This window comes from Antrostomus carolinensis, unplaced genomic scaffold (assembly GCF_000700745.2).
Source record: "Antrostomus carolinensis isolate BGI_N321 unplaced genomic scaffold, ASM70074v2 scaffold10355, whole genome shotgun sequence".
Taxonomy (NCBI): Eukaryota; Metazoa; Chordata; class Aves; order Caprimulgiformes; family Caprimulgidae; genus Antrostomus; species Antrostomus carolinensis.
The window spans coordinates 4,184-17,645 of record NW_010314252.1 but is presented as its reverse complement, the minus strand read 5'-3'; the positions used below and the strand labels follow the sequence as shown (position 1 = coordinate 17,645).

The 13,462-nt window shown below is 43.4% G+C and overlaps 1 protein-coding gene across 1 annotated transcript in view; it reads right to left on the bottom strand.

The window, feature by feature from the left end:
- The window catches only part of PAH (phenylalanine hydroxylase), a 37,573-nt gene extending 24,268 nt beyond the window's left edge, over positions 1–13,305 (bottom strand). Inside the window, exons 1-2 of the mRNA XM_010167581.1 lie at positions 13,210–13,305; positions 9,537–9,644 (exon numbers count right to left, since the gene is read on the bottom strand). Of these exons, the coding sequence (XP_010165883.1) occupies positions 9,537–9,644; positions 13,210–13,251 (150 nt within the window). The 5' untranslated portion in view covers positions 13,252–13,305. The remainder of the gene's footprint in view (positions 1–9,536; positions 9,645–13,209) is intronic.
- Positions 13,306–13,462: the final 157 nt, after the last annotated feature.

Here is a 13,462-nt window from a genome sequence, read left to right as displayed (position 1 = left end):
GGAAATTTGGGCCAGAAGATCATTCACAGAAGAGTCAGAGGAGCTGACACACGGTACTCAGCAGGCCTGGAGAAGCTTTTGCTTTGCTGCTTTCAGGCTTAAGACCCCAAACTAGATGGAGTGGAATAATAGCCCCACTGGTGTGAGTGTCAAACCCCCTGCTGCAGTGGGGTCAGGATTTCATACACGAAGAAATGCCGCAAGGACCTACTTGTGACCTACAGGGAAGAAAGAGGGAAGCTTTTTTTTCCTGTACCTCCCTCTAGTTTGAGCTTCTCAAGCCATTTAAGGTTTTCTTTGCCCTCTCAGTGCTTGTACAGCACAGAGGGGCATGTGGCCATCAACGGCAAAGGCCTCATTCACTCCACCACAAAAGGCAGTTTATTACTTGGTAGGAAACAGCATGCATGTCATTCCTCTGTTTCCTGAGTGTCGCACGCTACAGATGAACTTAAATTGTTTGGCTAGATACCAATACAATAAGTTGAAAAGGTCAAAAGCGCATTCACCAACTGCTGCTCTTGAGAGATGCTGTCCTCGTGGGGCCGTCTGGGGGACAGAAAGGCTGCCACTGTCCTGGGCCCTGAGGACAATTTGTTTTAGGCCTCCAAAGCCCCGTTTCACAAACAGACAGCACATTGTACCCTCCGCTTGGTGAGGAGCTGGGAGGTGGGAGGTGGGGCAGCCCGGAGCTGGAAGTTCAGATGACTCGGGGCTGGAAAGCTTTTGACAGAGAGCAGGCGAAGGGGCTGCTGGCCCCTTTGCCACAGCCACGCCGTGGAGAGGAGTGTGGCAAGGTGGGGCTGGCACCCAGAGCCCAGGGCCATTCACCTGCTCTGCCCAGCCGCTCACAAAGGTGGAGAATGGGTGTAAAACCTCCCCTGTCAAAGGCTTGGCTCAGGCACACTGAGGTGCTGCTTTAGTCTCACCTTGCACTGATGTGTCAGGGTGTTATATTCTGTCTGTGTAGATTCATGGGGGAATCAGGTCCCAGGCCCTGACTGGGTTTTCCACAACTTGCAGAGGCTGCGTAGCATGGACTTCTCTTCGGTGGCTATTATTCCCTGTTTCCCTCCCCTAACCACAAGTGTTCGTCCCTGCCTCAGCATCCCTCCCCTAGAGATAGCAGAGCTGTTTCAGAGGTCACACAGGTTCCTCAACTGTATCTTTCCTTGTTTTTTTTTTTTTTTTTTTTTTTTTAGCCAGGTGACTTTTCTGCTGTACCAACTATGCAGCCTGGCTCAGGGCACAGCTGCACAAACAGCAGTGCCCACAGAAAGGAGGAGATGATGTGCGGTTTGGGAATGAAGAGACAAGCTGCAAGGTGGGCACAAAGCATGCTTAAGGCAGCAGGAGCATCAATGCCTCACAGACTCTCATCACAACCTAAGAGAGTGGGGACAAAGAAAAAAAAAAAAAAAAAGGAGAGGGAAGAATGAGCTTATGGAGAGTCATCTCCTTTCTTACACTTGAGATAAGCAGAAGAGTTTTCCCACGGAGTGTGAAGATGGTTTGCTGTTTATTTGAGGGCTACCAGCAGTTAACCAATGCACAGAGCCAACCTGTTACCTCTTCGTGCTGAGGCTTCAGGAACTCACAGCAGAGAAGCTGAAGGGAGTACCCTTCTGGTGACTGTTTTTAAAGCAAGAAGTCAGCAGCATTTATCCAACTCCTTGAACTAGCACTCCTGGAGAAAAATGTTCTCATATGCTGTGCCTTGCTACTAAGCCTTTGATTTCAAAATATTTACAGTGGCTCTATTACTAGAGTGGCTTTACAAATCTCAATTTCATTCTAGTCCAACTACTCCATCTAGTGTTTATTCTTCACAGTTTTATATTGTTCAAAACATTTTTGTATCCTCAGTATTGCCAAATCTTGCAGTTACATCAGGTCTCTCACAGTAGTCAATGCCTTATTTAAAATTCCAACTTCAAAGACAAAGTTACCTGAGAAAGGAGAATGGGGGTAATTTTTTGTTCAGTTTTTTATTTTGAGCAGTTTTTAATTTATCTGTGTTTTTTAGTAGAGCTTGAAATCTTGGTAATGTATGCCCTTAAAGAACAGCTAATAAAAATTCTGGATTTCTTTTATGTGATTTCATGAATTCTGAGCTTTTTTTTTTGCTGATGGAACCTAACTCTTAACCTGACTGGTTTTAGAAGATCTAGGCTGTCACATGTTTGAGGCTGGATTCACACCTGAACTATTAACATTGGTCTCTTCTACCTTTCCTATTTAGAGCTGATTTATAGGAAGCAGATGAGCCCAGGGTTTATGAGATTAGATGTGCCTTTGCTGAATTCACCCCATTATAGCTGCAAAGAACCTGTAGCAGGTTGGTGCTTCCCTACTTCTCAGGTTTATGACCAGCATAGATGTTGAGTCTTTCCTACATAGACACACCCTATCATACAACCACATATCTGCTGGAGTTCTTCCTTGTTGGTAGAGCAGGGATAGCCGCTCACCTTAGATTTACTTCAAAGCAGTGTACTAAGCCATTTCTAAAATACTTTTTAGCAAGCATTAACAATTGAGAACAGATTTTGCCTTGAGGACTGAAGTAGCATTAAGTGTAACACCTGGTGGAGACCATAGGGGTACAGTATTGCCAGATCCCTTGAAGTTATCAGAACCAAATTTATTGGATTTTTTCTTAAAACCTGCACTCCTGGGAAGAAAGTTCTCAGCTTTCATTATTTGAATATCCAATTTAACTGTATTTCTGTCACTCCCCATTAGAGAAAGAAGTCTCAAGACATGTTCTCGGAGCTCAAAAATCAAGTTAGAACTAAGTCCATTTTGTATAAGTCATAATTTTTGAATTACAGGAGTTGGCAATACAGATGTCAATTTACAACAGAGGCAACGGTGGATGAAAGAGGAGATTGCCCATCTCCCTGTCTGACTTACCCCACAATGCTGGATCTCAGCCTTGGCTCCACCTCAGAGGCTATGAAGAGGGTCCAGGCTCTTCCCCAAGTTATTCCATTTATGCCATCCTGACTGATCATCTCCTGTGCTGCAGCTGCCCCACACCAGGGCACAACCAGCCTGGTGTTACACTACATCATCAGCCTTGCAGAGGTCAGCAGCAAGAGAACTTAGTCCCACCCTCAGAGAGTTTAATGACCTGTTCATTGGAAAATAAAAGTTGTGTTTTCATAGCTACATGGGGAAGTTTTCAGTGGGGATGGATAATTTCTGGGAATGTTACGGGCTATTACTTCCCATGGCATTCACATGTCCTTCTGTTTACACATTACTAAATGCTCCTGTTTATGGCTGCTAAAACTAAGTACAGCTGTGAAATCAGTCTGCAGCTTGTTTTCATGACTGTTGTCATTAAGCAAGTTTGGCTTCATCAGGACATCGCACATTGTTACCAGATGAAGAACTGTCGACAGCCCTACGGTGACACTAATCAACATTCAGTGAGAACTTAGGTGGAATCTCCCAAAAGAAGGATATACTTGCTCTTTCCTGATTTTTTTTTTTTTTTTTAAGGCTATGTTCTTTTAATCCTTGCCACAAGCTAGTTCAGGGCTTCCTGAAGCAGGACACTTTCAAAAGCAAAAGTAGAAACTCACTGCCTAATTTTCACAGGAGATCAGGGGAGTTAGGAAGTTACTGTGATGCCTTCAGCCATGGTTTTTCAAAGTGAAGGCAAAGGCAGCCATCTAGTTCAGCTTTACTGTCCGAGGGCCTGCTTCTCAGCTGAAGACTGTACTTCACCATCTTCTTCTCATCTATTAGGATGTCCCACGCATGACAAGCTCACAGAGGCAAAGGGTCCTAGAGCTGGCCCCTGGAGGGCAGCTGGCCCTGGAACAACCCCTGTGTTCATCACTCAGCACTTCTGCTCCAACCCTAAAATTTTGTATGAGGTGTTCAGCACAACTTAGCCACAAAACATGGAGCAAGACAAACCAAAAAGCATATGTGACAGCCTGTGGCACTGCAAAAGCGCCTAGCAAGAGGCCACTCCTCTCTTTATACTCATATTGGTTTACTAGATCAAGGAGTCCTGGTCTCCTGGCCATGGAAAGAGGAGAGTTCAGACTGAGGACACATATTTGGAGCAGTGAGTTCAGGTGTAATAAAATGATTGTAGCTGTGCATACACACACTATGATGAAAAAACAAGTCTCTCGGTAGAGGCATGCCTGGCTTGTTCACCTATCACTGCAGACACCTCCAACACACCCCCTGGTCAAAGTGACCGCTTGCTTCTCCTGATTTGGAAACAACCCAAAACACTGCAGAGCCAATATCTTCCCAAGGGACAAAGAGATAACAGACACTTTGGACTTTCTGTTGAATAACGTAAGCTCCTAAACAGAAAAAGAGCACAGTCATCTTTGCTGGCCCTGAAAGTGCAGGGTCTGACTTAGTACAGTCCGTTACTCCCATCCTGTCCACACATGGAGCAGTAACTTACTCTAGGAGAAGGAGTACTACTTAGTGCAAATCAATTGGGCTTCTTTGGAGCTAGAGCCCTATTCAGTGTAAGTAACACCACTGATGGCTGGACTGAAGTCCTGCTCTGTATTTGGGAAGGTCACATCAGTGAAGAGAAGATAGAAGGCTCCTCTCTAAGAATGGGTTGGGCAAACTTGTAATATATTCAAACCCAATGTTTGCTACATACTACAGCTGACCTGTCCTCTACTACTTGTAAATCCATCAGGAAAATAACTTCAGAGGAGATTAATGTATTCACAAATTCACATGGAAAAACCTCAGTTAAAACTGAGAGCAATCCTTTTTGCATATTGAAATGTTTAGTTCTGACATTTTTAATGATGAAATGACAGTCTTTGAGGGGAGATAGCTTTTTCTTTTCTTTCTTTCAGAATGGACTTTGTTATTCTTTTAAAAAAGTTATATCAATTTCAATAGGTTTTTATAACTACGGAGGAAAATAAACACACCCATCAAGTGCAACACTTGGTCTAAGCCAAAATGCTTTGCTTTGTTTTTCAAATTCAGATAAGAAGCCTAGAAGATTTCTGTCTTTTTGTGACCTGGACTTACACTCTGTAACTTTTCAGTGTGTCCAGTGAATCAAAAAATAAATCATAATTTCACAATAACTGTTCTGTCTTTCTGATTTTAAGCATGATATTTTACTTATGTGTGATGTTCTCTTTCAAACTAAGGTATTTGAGTGTCGTCTTCCTAGTTATCATCTTCTGTAATAGCATGACACAAATAAACAGCATATGGCTGCACCAAGCAGTGCCTTAGTGTACAGTGAGTCCTATCAAAATGAAGTTGATGCTAAGACTCTGCTGGTAAGTTTATGCTGTCTCTATGGCCACCCTCAAGCCTGCAATGAGGACAGAGGCATTGCCCAAGCAGAACCCATCAGGAAGCTGTATGCACTCTAAGACAGAAAAAGATTATGGACAAATAGGCTTTTCAAGTGCAAAGTTTGGTAGGCAGAAAGTAAATCTCTACCACATCACAATATACATGCAGAGTAGCTCATATGGAGGCAAATTGGATTCAATTTTAATAATCTGCCTATTACTGAGTGTGTTTGAACTGTTATTACATTACAGCATATAGCATATAGGACTGTGAGCCTGGCCCTGCAGACACTGCCTCTCCACAGGGGAGGTGAAGAAGGGACTGCAGGGACTTTGCTGTCAACAGTGGTACAGGGCACTCTGGATGCAGAGCAGACCAGAAGGAGCAGATTCACACAGCCAGGCAAGGATTTGCAAAACAGGAGGAACAAGAGCCAGGAGTCAGAAGAGCTCAGGAGACTGATGAGGCCTGTTGTTTGGGGAGGTCTTCTTGAGTGCTGCTTATTTTTGTGTGTGAGACCAGGAAAGGACTCTTCTCCCACCCAAAGTGGATGCTAAACCCTTCCATAGACATACTCTGGGTTTGCTTTTAGAGATAGAAGTGCTTTCAGCTTAAAAAGCCGTATAGTCTTTCTTTAAATATGTGTCTGCCCTTCTGAGGGTCCAGGCCTTCTTTCATACAGACTGTTTGCTCTTTTTGGATTGTGGATTGGCCCAACACATTAGAGAGAATATAAATCAAGAGCAAACATAAGAAAAAAAGTGGATATAACCAAGCATATTTTGCACATAAAGCCAGCAGACATAAGGAGCTGAACACATAGAGGACATTCCTCGGAAAAAATCCTTTAAGCTACATAGCAAAAACAACAGTTGTCACTGTGGCCACAACTGGGACCTGAACAGAAATCAAGAGTTTGACTCTTTGAGCAAAAAGACAAACATGAGAACATGCAGCACTCTGTCGACTGCATGAGCAATCCTGAGGGATGTTTGAGTAGGACAAACCTTAATGTTTCCCCAAAACACACTGAAATTCTCTTAAACTTGGTGTCTCAGTTACAGGACGTAATTATGTGCCGTGAGCACTCTCTCTGTAGCCATTGGCCTTGTGCCTTCAGTTACCTGGATATGAAGCTCCCCAACCTTCAATCCATCCTGACTCACAATGAGGGCTTACTCAGTACATCTAGGCTGTGTTTGGACACTTCTTCCTTCCCTGGGAGATTTGCCTCCTGGATGAATGCAGATTATGTCTGGACTGGGAAGCAGCTGTGGTGCTTGATAAGCCAGCAGTCCTGGACCTCCTGTTATCCAGGTTCAGGGCCAGGCAGGAGCACAGTGCAGCTCCCTTTGGGCTCTTGCTCACCATGGAGATCAAGATGTGGTGGGGGCTAATGCCTGGCAAGTTTTTACCCCAGTGCAGAAGTAGGAAATGGGCATGACATAAACCTGTGGGTGAGGAGCTGTTCCCAGGCAGGGACACAAGAGTGACAGAACAGCTCTCCCAGAGTAATAGAATTTTTCTTTTCCAGCTCTTAAACCAAGGAGAGAATGAAAAAGCCTGGGAAACCTCCCCAGGCCCACACAAACACTTCCTTTACAGAAAGGCAGTCTAGCTGCTGATAGCACCATAAGATCTCTTCTTTCTTTAAGTATCCCCTCAATTCCCTGTGTCTCAGTCTGGATCTTGCTTCCACAATTTCTTCGCTGTTTTGAGAGAGGATTTGTTTTCAAGACTTTCAGATTCACAGCTCTCTTAACCCTCCTCCTCCCTGCCTTGTGTACCGGAGTATTTTTATAATTTGGTTACAAAAGAGGTAAAATCCTCAAAGCCGGTGCTGGAGGCACTGTCCATCAACCACTCTCAAGCGTAAACTGGGAGGGGGAGAGGGTTGAGCTGTGCTCTCCGCCTGCATTCCCACGCACAAGTGCCTGGAGAGACCCCGGCAGCCTGGGCAGTCCTCAGTCTCAGCAAGGATCAGAGCGGTTACAAATGTACCACGCATGGCCATCAGCACCAGTGGCCACACAAGGTCTGGCCCTCCATGGGGGTCAACAGCTGCAGTGCTACATCCACTTTGGGGAACAGTCTGATCATATTTTGTGGGGTTTGTGTTTTCCTTTTTCCTACTTCATGTGGTTGCATGAGGCAACAACAGCCAGAACAGACATCCTCACATGTCCTCCCTGTGCTGCCCTTCTGAGACAAACACACTGCATTTTCCCAGGCCAGTGCTGAGTCAGCCACAGAAACCCTGGGGACAAAGGGAGGTGTCTTCCTTCCCAGAAGAGCCCACCAACTGAGAGTCTGAACTAATTCCTGTAGCTAGTTTGCATCTCACAGTTGATTTTATTAAAGCACGGAAGGGATACAAGGGGAAAAAAAATCCTCCCCAGGTCTTCCTCCTTGTTCCCATCCTTCACCTGCATATCGCCACCTTCCTTGCCTGCTGCGGATGTCACTGAGCACAAAGTCTGTGTCTCTGAAGCATCATGGTTATGGCCCAGGTGAAAAAGGGTGGAGGTTATCTCAGCCATGCATGCGTATGAGTCTTACATTGCCATACACAGACTGAGGTCCTTTGCACTGAGTTAGAGCAGCCCAAGGGCTGCTCTGGTTTACACACCCCAATGCTCTTGAATTCACTAATGATAGCCCTGAGGAGATGAAGCTTGCAGGTCAGGCTTGTACCATTAAATCCTTTTCCTCCAGACACCCATCTCTCTCCCTGATACATTGCCAACAGCAAGCAAAACTGATATAAGAGCACCTGTGGCAAGTTTCTTGTCAAGCCTTGGTGCTGAGGGAGACTGCAAGTTTGCACAGAAAGAATTGGCTTCAATGGGATGGGAAACCATCCAGCCACCAATGCAGAAATCTTTAGCTAAGCCCCGTCCCCTCAGTTGCCATCAGGGTCACTGGGGAAAACCATGATTCATTTGGTCTAGTTTAGGTACCTGCTTTGGGGCAAGAGTCACATCTCAGAAGTGGCTACTTCTCTCTTTCCTATACTAGCTCTCTTGCAGATTTTCCTTTAGAGCTGACAGCAATTTGGTTAGTAGACAGAAGTACATTTAACCAGAGAATATCAGCAGACTCCTTAATTCATTTGCAGACATGCACACCACCAACATACGGACATTCTGTAGAGCTGTATTACAGTGGTAAATTCACAGATTTATATTAGCTCTGCTATTGTTGGTATGAATTTTCCTTCATCTTAATAAATCAGATATGTCCTATAAATCCTAACTATTTTTTATTTGTACTAATATGACACAAACCTTTAATTTCCTAGTCAGTTCAGTTTATGAGTGGAAAGCATGCAGGCCACAGCTTTTTACAGTGTTCTGTAGAAAGAGCTGCTTTCAGGTACAACTATTACATGATGATGCTCTAAAAAAAAAGTCACAAAGCCAATATAACAGTATATTCACTTGGGAGCACAGAGTACACAGCTGTGCGTGTTGCAACACAACCACCCTAAATTTCAAGAATTTCGTGCTTTCTAGAGAGCATCCATGACATACAGGAAATATTTCTGCAAGAATAAATAGGCAAACAATGTCCTGAAAAGTAAATGGCTCTTTGTTTCCCCAAAAGCTTTCCAAATCAGTCAGTAGAAGTTGCTGAGTCCCTTTGGTGTAAACAAAGCACTGTAATTTTGATGCTGTTTTGTATGTATACTCTGCCCCCTTCTGTAGAAGTACCACTGGTAAGAGATGATGGGCTTATTTATTTACTGACGTGGACAAAAGGACAGTAGCTGACCTCAGTAGAAATACTTCATGCCACATATGCACTGTGAGTCACATGGCTCAGGTTATATCTGCCTGTCTATATATATACACGTACATATACACACTCAGACATCAATCTCAGGTTATGGCTCAATTCACTTTTAGCTCTTACTCAAGCTGTTACAGTGGAATATTTCCTTCTTAAATGGAGAAAATGCATTTTTTCCACCATCATATCAATTAAAAGTAGAGGTTTTAATTTAAAAGTTTGAAATAAAATTTTAACCTAAAAAGGCTACTTCTGCTCCAAGACTTTAAGGGATTTTAATCACAGGAAAAAAAAAATGCATGTTGCTTTCCCCTATTGTGGCAATAGAATGGAATCGCAAACATGACCACAAATACCCTGAGCAAATATTGCTGCAATGCAAAAATATAAAATCCTGGTCAGGTCACTTGCAGGAAAATATTTACCTCAAATGTGCGCAGAACTTTAGCCAATGCCCCAACTTCTTCTTTCAGAGAGAAAATCAAAGAAATCACACCATTTTTATTTGAGGACTCTTCAATGTACATAGATTCCTGAAAGAAAAGAAGACAAACAAACAAAGAGATTTACATTTGCCCTAGGAGTCAATTTTGTTTTGTTCCATTTCCCTTTTTGATGGCATCAGCAGTGTAAAGAGAGCACAGAGTTGCTTTAAGTGGGAATCAAGGCAACTGTTGCTGCCAGACCTAGAGTGGCTCTGGGGCTGCTCTGATTTATGATGGCAGAGACACAAATTCTTTCTCTCTAACCAGGGCCCAAGTGAGAGCAACATAGTCAATAAGGACTTGAAAATAGTCTAATATCATCTCTGCCTTGCTTTGTCTTTCACGTGTATCAAGCTCAGGGATGACTGGAAACATTTGTGCACTTTGGATTCAGCTACAGTGAAAAGACCTTCCTTCAGGCTTTCTTCTCATTAACACTGAAGATTAAGCAGAGAAATGTGGATAAGCTCTGTGCAGAGCTCGTGTCTCCCTTCAAGTCTGCTTGTACCTTCCAGGTAGCTCCAGGAGAGGTGGTATTCACAACAGGGATATGGAAGGTGGTTCAAAAACAAAATAACAACAAGAAACAAACAAACAAAAAAAAGAATGTTATAGCAAACCTTTAGGTCTTCTCTAAATCCCACAGTGAGTAAAGACTCAATTAGAGCAGGATGTGTTTTCATTTATGTTTGTTCCCTTTCTCTTATTGATTTTCCACTGATTTTCCCAAGCAAGAAGAATATTTATTCTAATTATTTTCACATTTCTCATTAGCAGAATATCTTAGTATGTCTCAGGACATGTGTTTCTTTTTGAAAAAAACAAAACAAAACAAAACAAAACAAAACCAACTTGTTAAGTAGGAAAGAGCTATTTCACTATTTCAGAAATAGGAAACTGAGTCCCAGAGTGGGGCCAGATTTTCAAAATTATCTGGATGCTTGACATGGCAGGTAAGTGCCTGCTGAGATTTCCAGAATCACTTAATTTTTCTGATGTCAGAGTAAATTTCATAGAATCATAGAATCATATAATGGTTTGGGTTGGAAGGGACCTTAAAGATCATCTAGTTCCAACCCCCCTGCCATCAGCAGGGACACCTTCCACTAGACCAGGTTGCTCAAAGCCTCATCCAACCTGGCCTTGAACACATCCAGGGAGGGGGCATCCACAACTTCCTTGGGCAACCTGTTCCAGTGTCTGACCACCCTCACAGTAAAGAATTTCTTCCTAATGTCTAATATAAACCTACCTTCTTCCAGTTTAAAGCCATTTCCCCTTGTTCTATCACTACCTGCCTTTGTAAAAAGTCCCTCCCCAGCTTTCTTGTAGCCCCTTCAGGTATTGGAAGGCCGCTATATGATCTCCCCAAAATTTGATGTACAACTATCACAAACCTTTGGAAGTTACATTAATGCCTTATTTGTTTGGGGTTTTTTAACATCTACTGGCCTTGAACAAATTGTCCCTGGTTGGTATTTCAAGGATCACACCAGACATCTGCAGCACAGATGGGTACTGATGCAACCAGCCCTGGGCCAAAATTTGACTCAAGGTATCCACTGAATTTTTCTTTATGAAGATCTGTATTTTCAGTCAGAGCCTGTCCTCATTATAGCTATTGCTTAATTTAACATATAAATCAAAGTATAAAGAGTCCCAGTTCCCAAATATTGCCCTTAGAAAAGACAGTCTTTGTGGCAGACAAACTGATAATCAAATCCAGCTGCCCTGAAGCCATAAAGTTCTTGGTGGGACTACATTTTCTGAGACAATGTTGTAAGGAACTGCATTCTTTTGCAAAGTAAATAATTGATGATTCTTTCGACTGCCTCTGAGGCTGCTGCTAACCTGACAATCCCTCGCCAGAGACTGGCAACAGATTTTTCTGTCTGGCTTTATTTCCAAAAGTTGCAAATGTTATACAAATGTTTTCCACCTTTATGGGGAACCTCTAGTGGAAACTGTAATAGAAACACTGGTTTTATGCACCAGAGGGAAGACTGTCGGTTGTTCAACTGTGACACTTTCCACAGCATCTCTGTGCCTCCTGGGTCCTCACCCAGCCATGGACCCAGCCCAGCTCTTACATGGTGGGGACCAAGAGGAAAATTAGTCAGGAGCGATGTAGCAACTGGCTAATTAAACCCATTTACCCCTTAAGCAACCACACAGGAAAACTTTGGGATAGTTCTACCATTCTGTTATTACTGTGATTATGATTAAGAGATGAAGAAATTGTTTCACTGTCATTGAAATATTGCCTATATGACATGTATGTAATTTACAAATGTAGTGTGGAATAAGTTAAGCTCTAATTTGCTTCCAGCTCCTTCTTTTTTTTTTTTTTTTTCAGGAAGTGAAATAAGAACATGAACAGGAACATCAATTTCTGGACCTAGTACAATCTCAAAGATAGGTAATGTGTAGGTGCAAGGATAGGTTTACCTAAGAGCAATGCAAATCTGCATTTTTAGTTAACCACTTTGCACATAGATTGATATTGCCTTTCTGACACACATGGCAGCAATAATGCAGACCTATCAGCCTTCTAATCCATTCCTGAGCTGGTTAGTCAAAGCCCTTCAGAGTGAATTCCAACACTGTTAAAGCCAGAGGAAGTTTTGCTTACAGTTTCAGTCAGAGAAAAAATTCATCTCTGTGTCATAAATTCTAATTCTAGACTTACTAGATATACAGATTGGGGTGGGGGGGGGGGGAGAAAGAAAAAATATTTCAAAGTAGATAAGATTCCTAATCGAACTAGTTTCCAAGTCAGATTTCTTAATGCATTTAGATGCTCAGCTCCCATAGATGCCATTGGGACCAAGGAATTGTGCAACTTGGAAAAGTAGCAAGGTGAGACCCTAGAGAATTGCTGTGGGAGTCCAGCCTCAGCACAGAAAGCAGTAGAAACCAGGCTTCCTTGATTGCTCCACTCTTAAAAAGGCTTGTAGAACCTGAAGCCCTTTTTGTGCACCTTCTGCAGCTTGTCTCTGGCTTCAGCAGTATTGTACAGGACACGCACATGCAGAATTGGTCCTAACAATTAAGCATACTGGTCTCAGGTTATGTCACTTGCCCCTACAGTAACTATAGTGCCTGTAATCGAAAGGCACAGGCTTCGGGACTTGCCTGTATTTCCCAAAGCAAAGGGTTCAAAGTCAGTAAACATTAAAAAAGGGGACATCAGAGTCCCAAAATTTAACAAATAACTCCACCAGAAGAGTACATAGCTTCAGCTGCTTTGCTTTAACAGAAGAAGACAGCTTGCTTTCATCACACAGATTTAAGACCTCTAATTAGCTGCTGGTCTTTGTCTCTGCTTCTTCCACTTGCCGCATATGCAAGGATACTGTTACAATGTTCGTTTTAATTCTCACTGCACTTTTGTGAGAACAATTAACAACAGACAGGTGTGCCAGCTGCCAAAAGGGAGAACGGTGGCAACCAGGTACCGAAAAGCATTGAGACAGATATGTTGTTTCCTCTCATTTTGGGTCACACTGCCTCGCAGAGAGCAGGGGACAAGATTTGCAAGCATGGGGAGGGCAAGGGGGAGGCAGCCACAGCCCCTCCTGTGAAGAGCAGGCACACAGACCCCATCACTTACCTGGAAAGAGTCTCCATTCATTTTGCAGTGCTGTGCATCCATGTTGCAGAGGCAGCGATAGCCACACAAGGAGGCCCCTTTGTCACTGCAGGTGAAGCTTTCTGACCTTACTACAGTGGCCAGAGCTCTCTGCAAAGGTATTTAAAGTGAAGTAAGAGAGGGAAAGCCATCCCCTTCCCCCCCCTTCCCTTGCTCCCTCCCCCGACACCGTGCCAAGGGGGCGTTCTCCCTACACACCCCCCACCCACCCCTG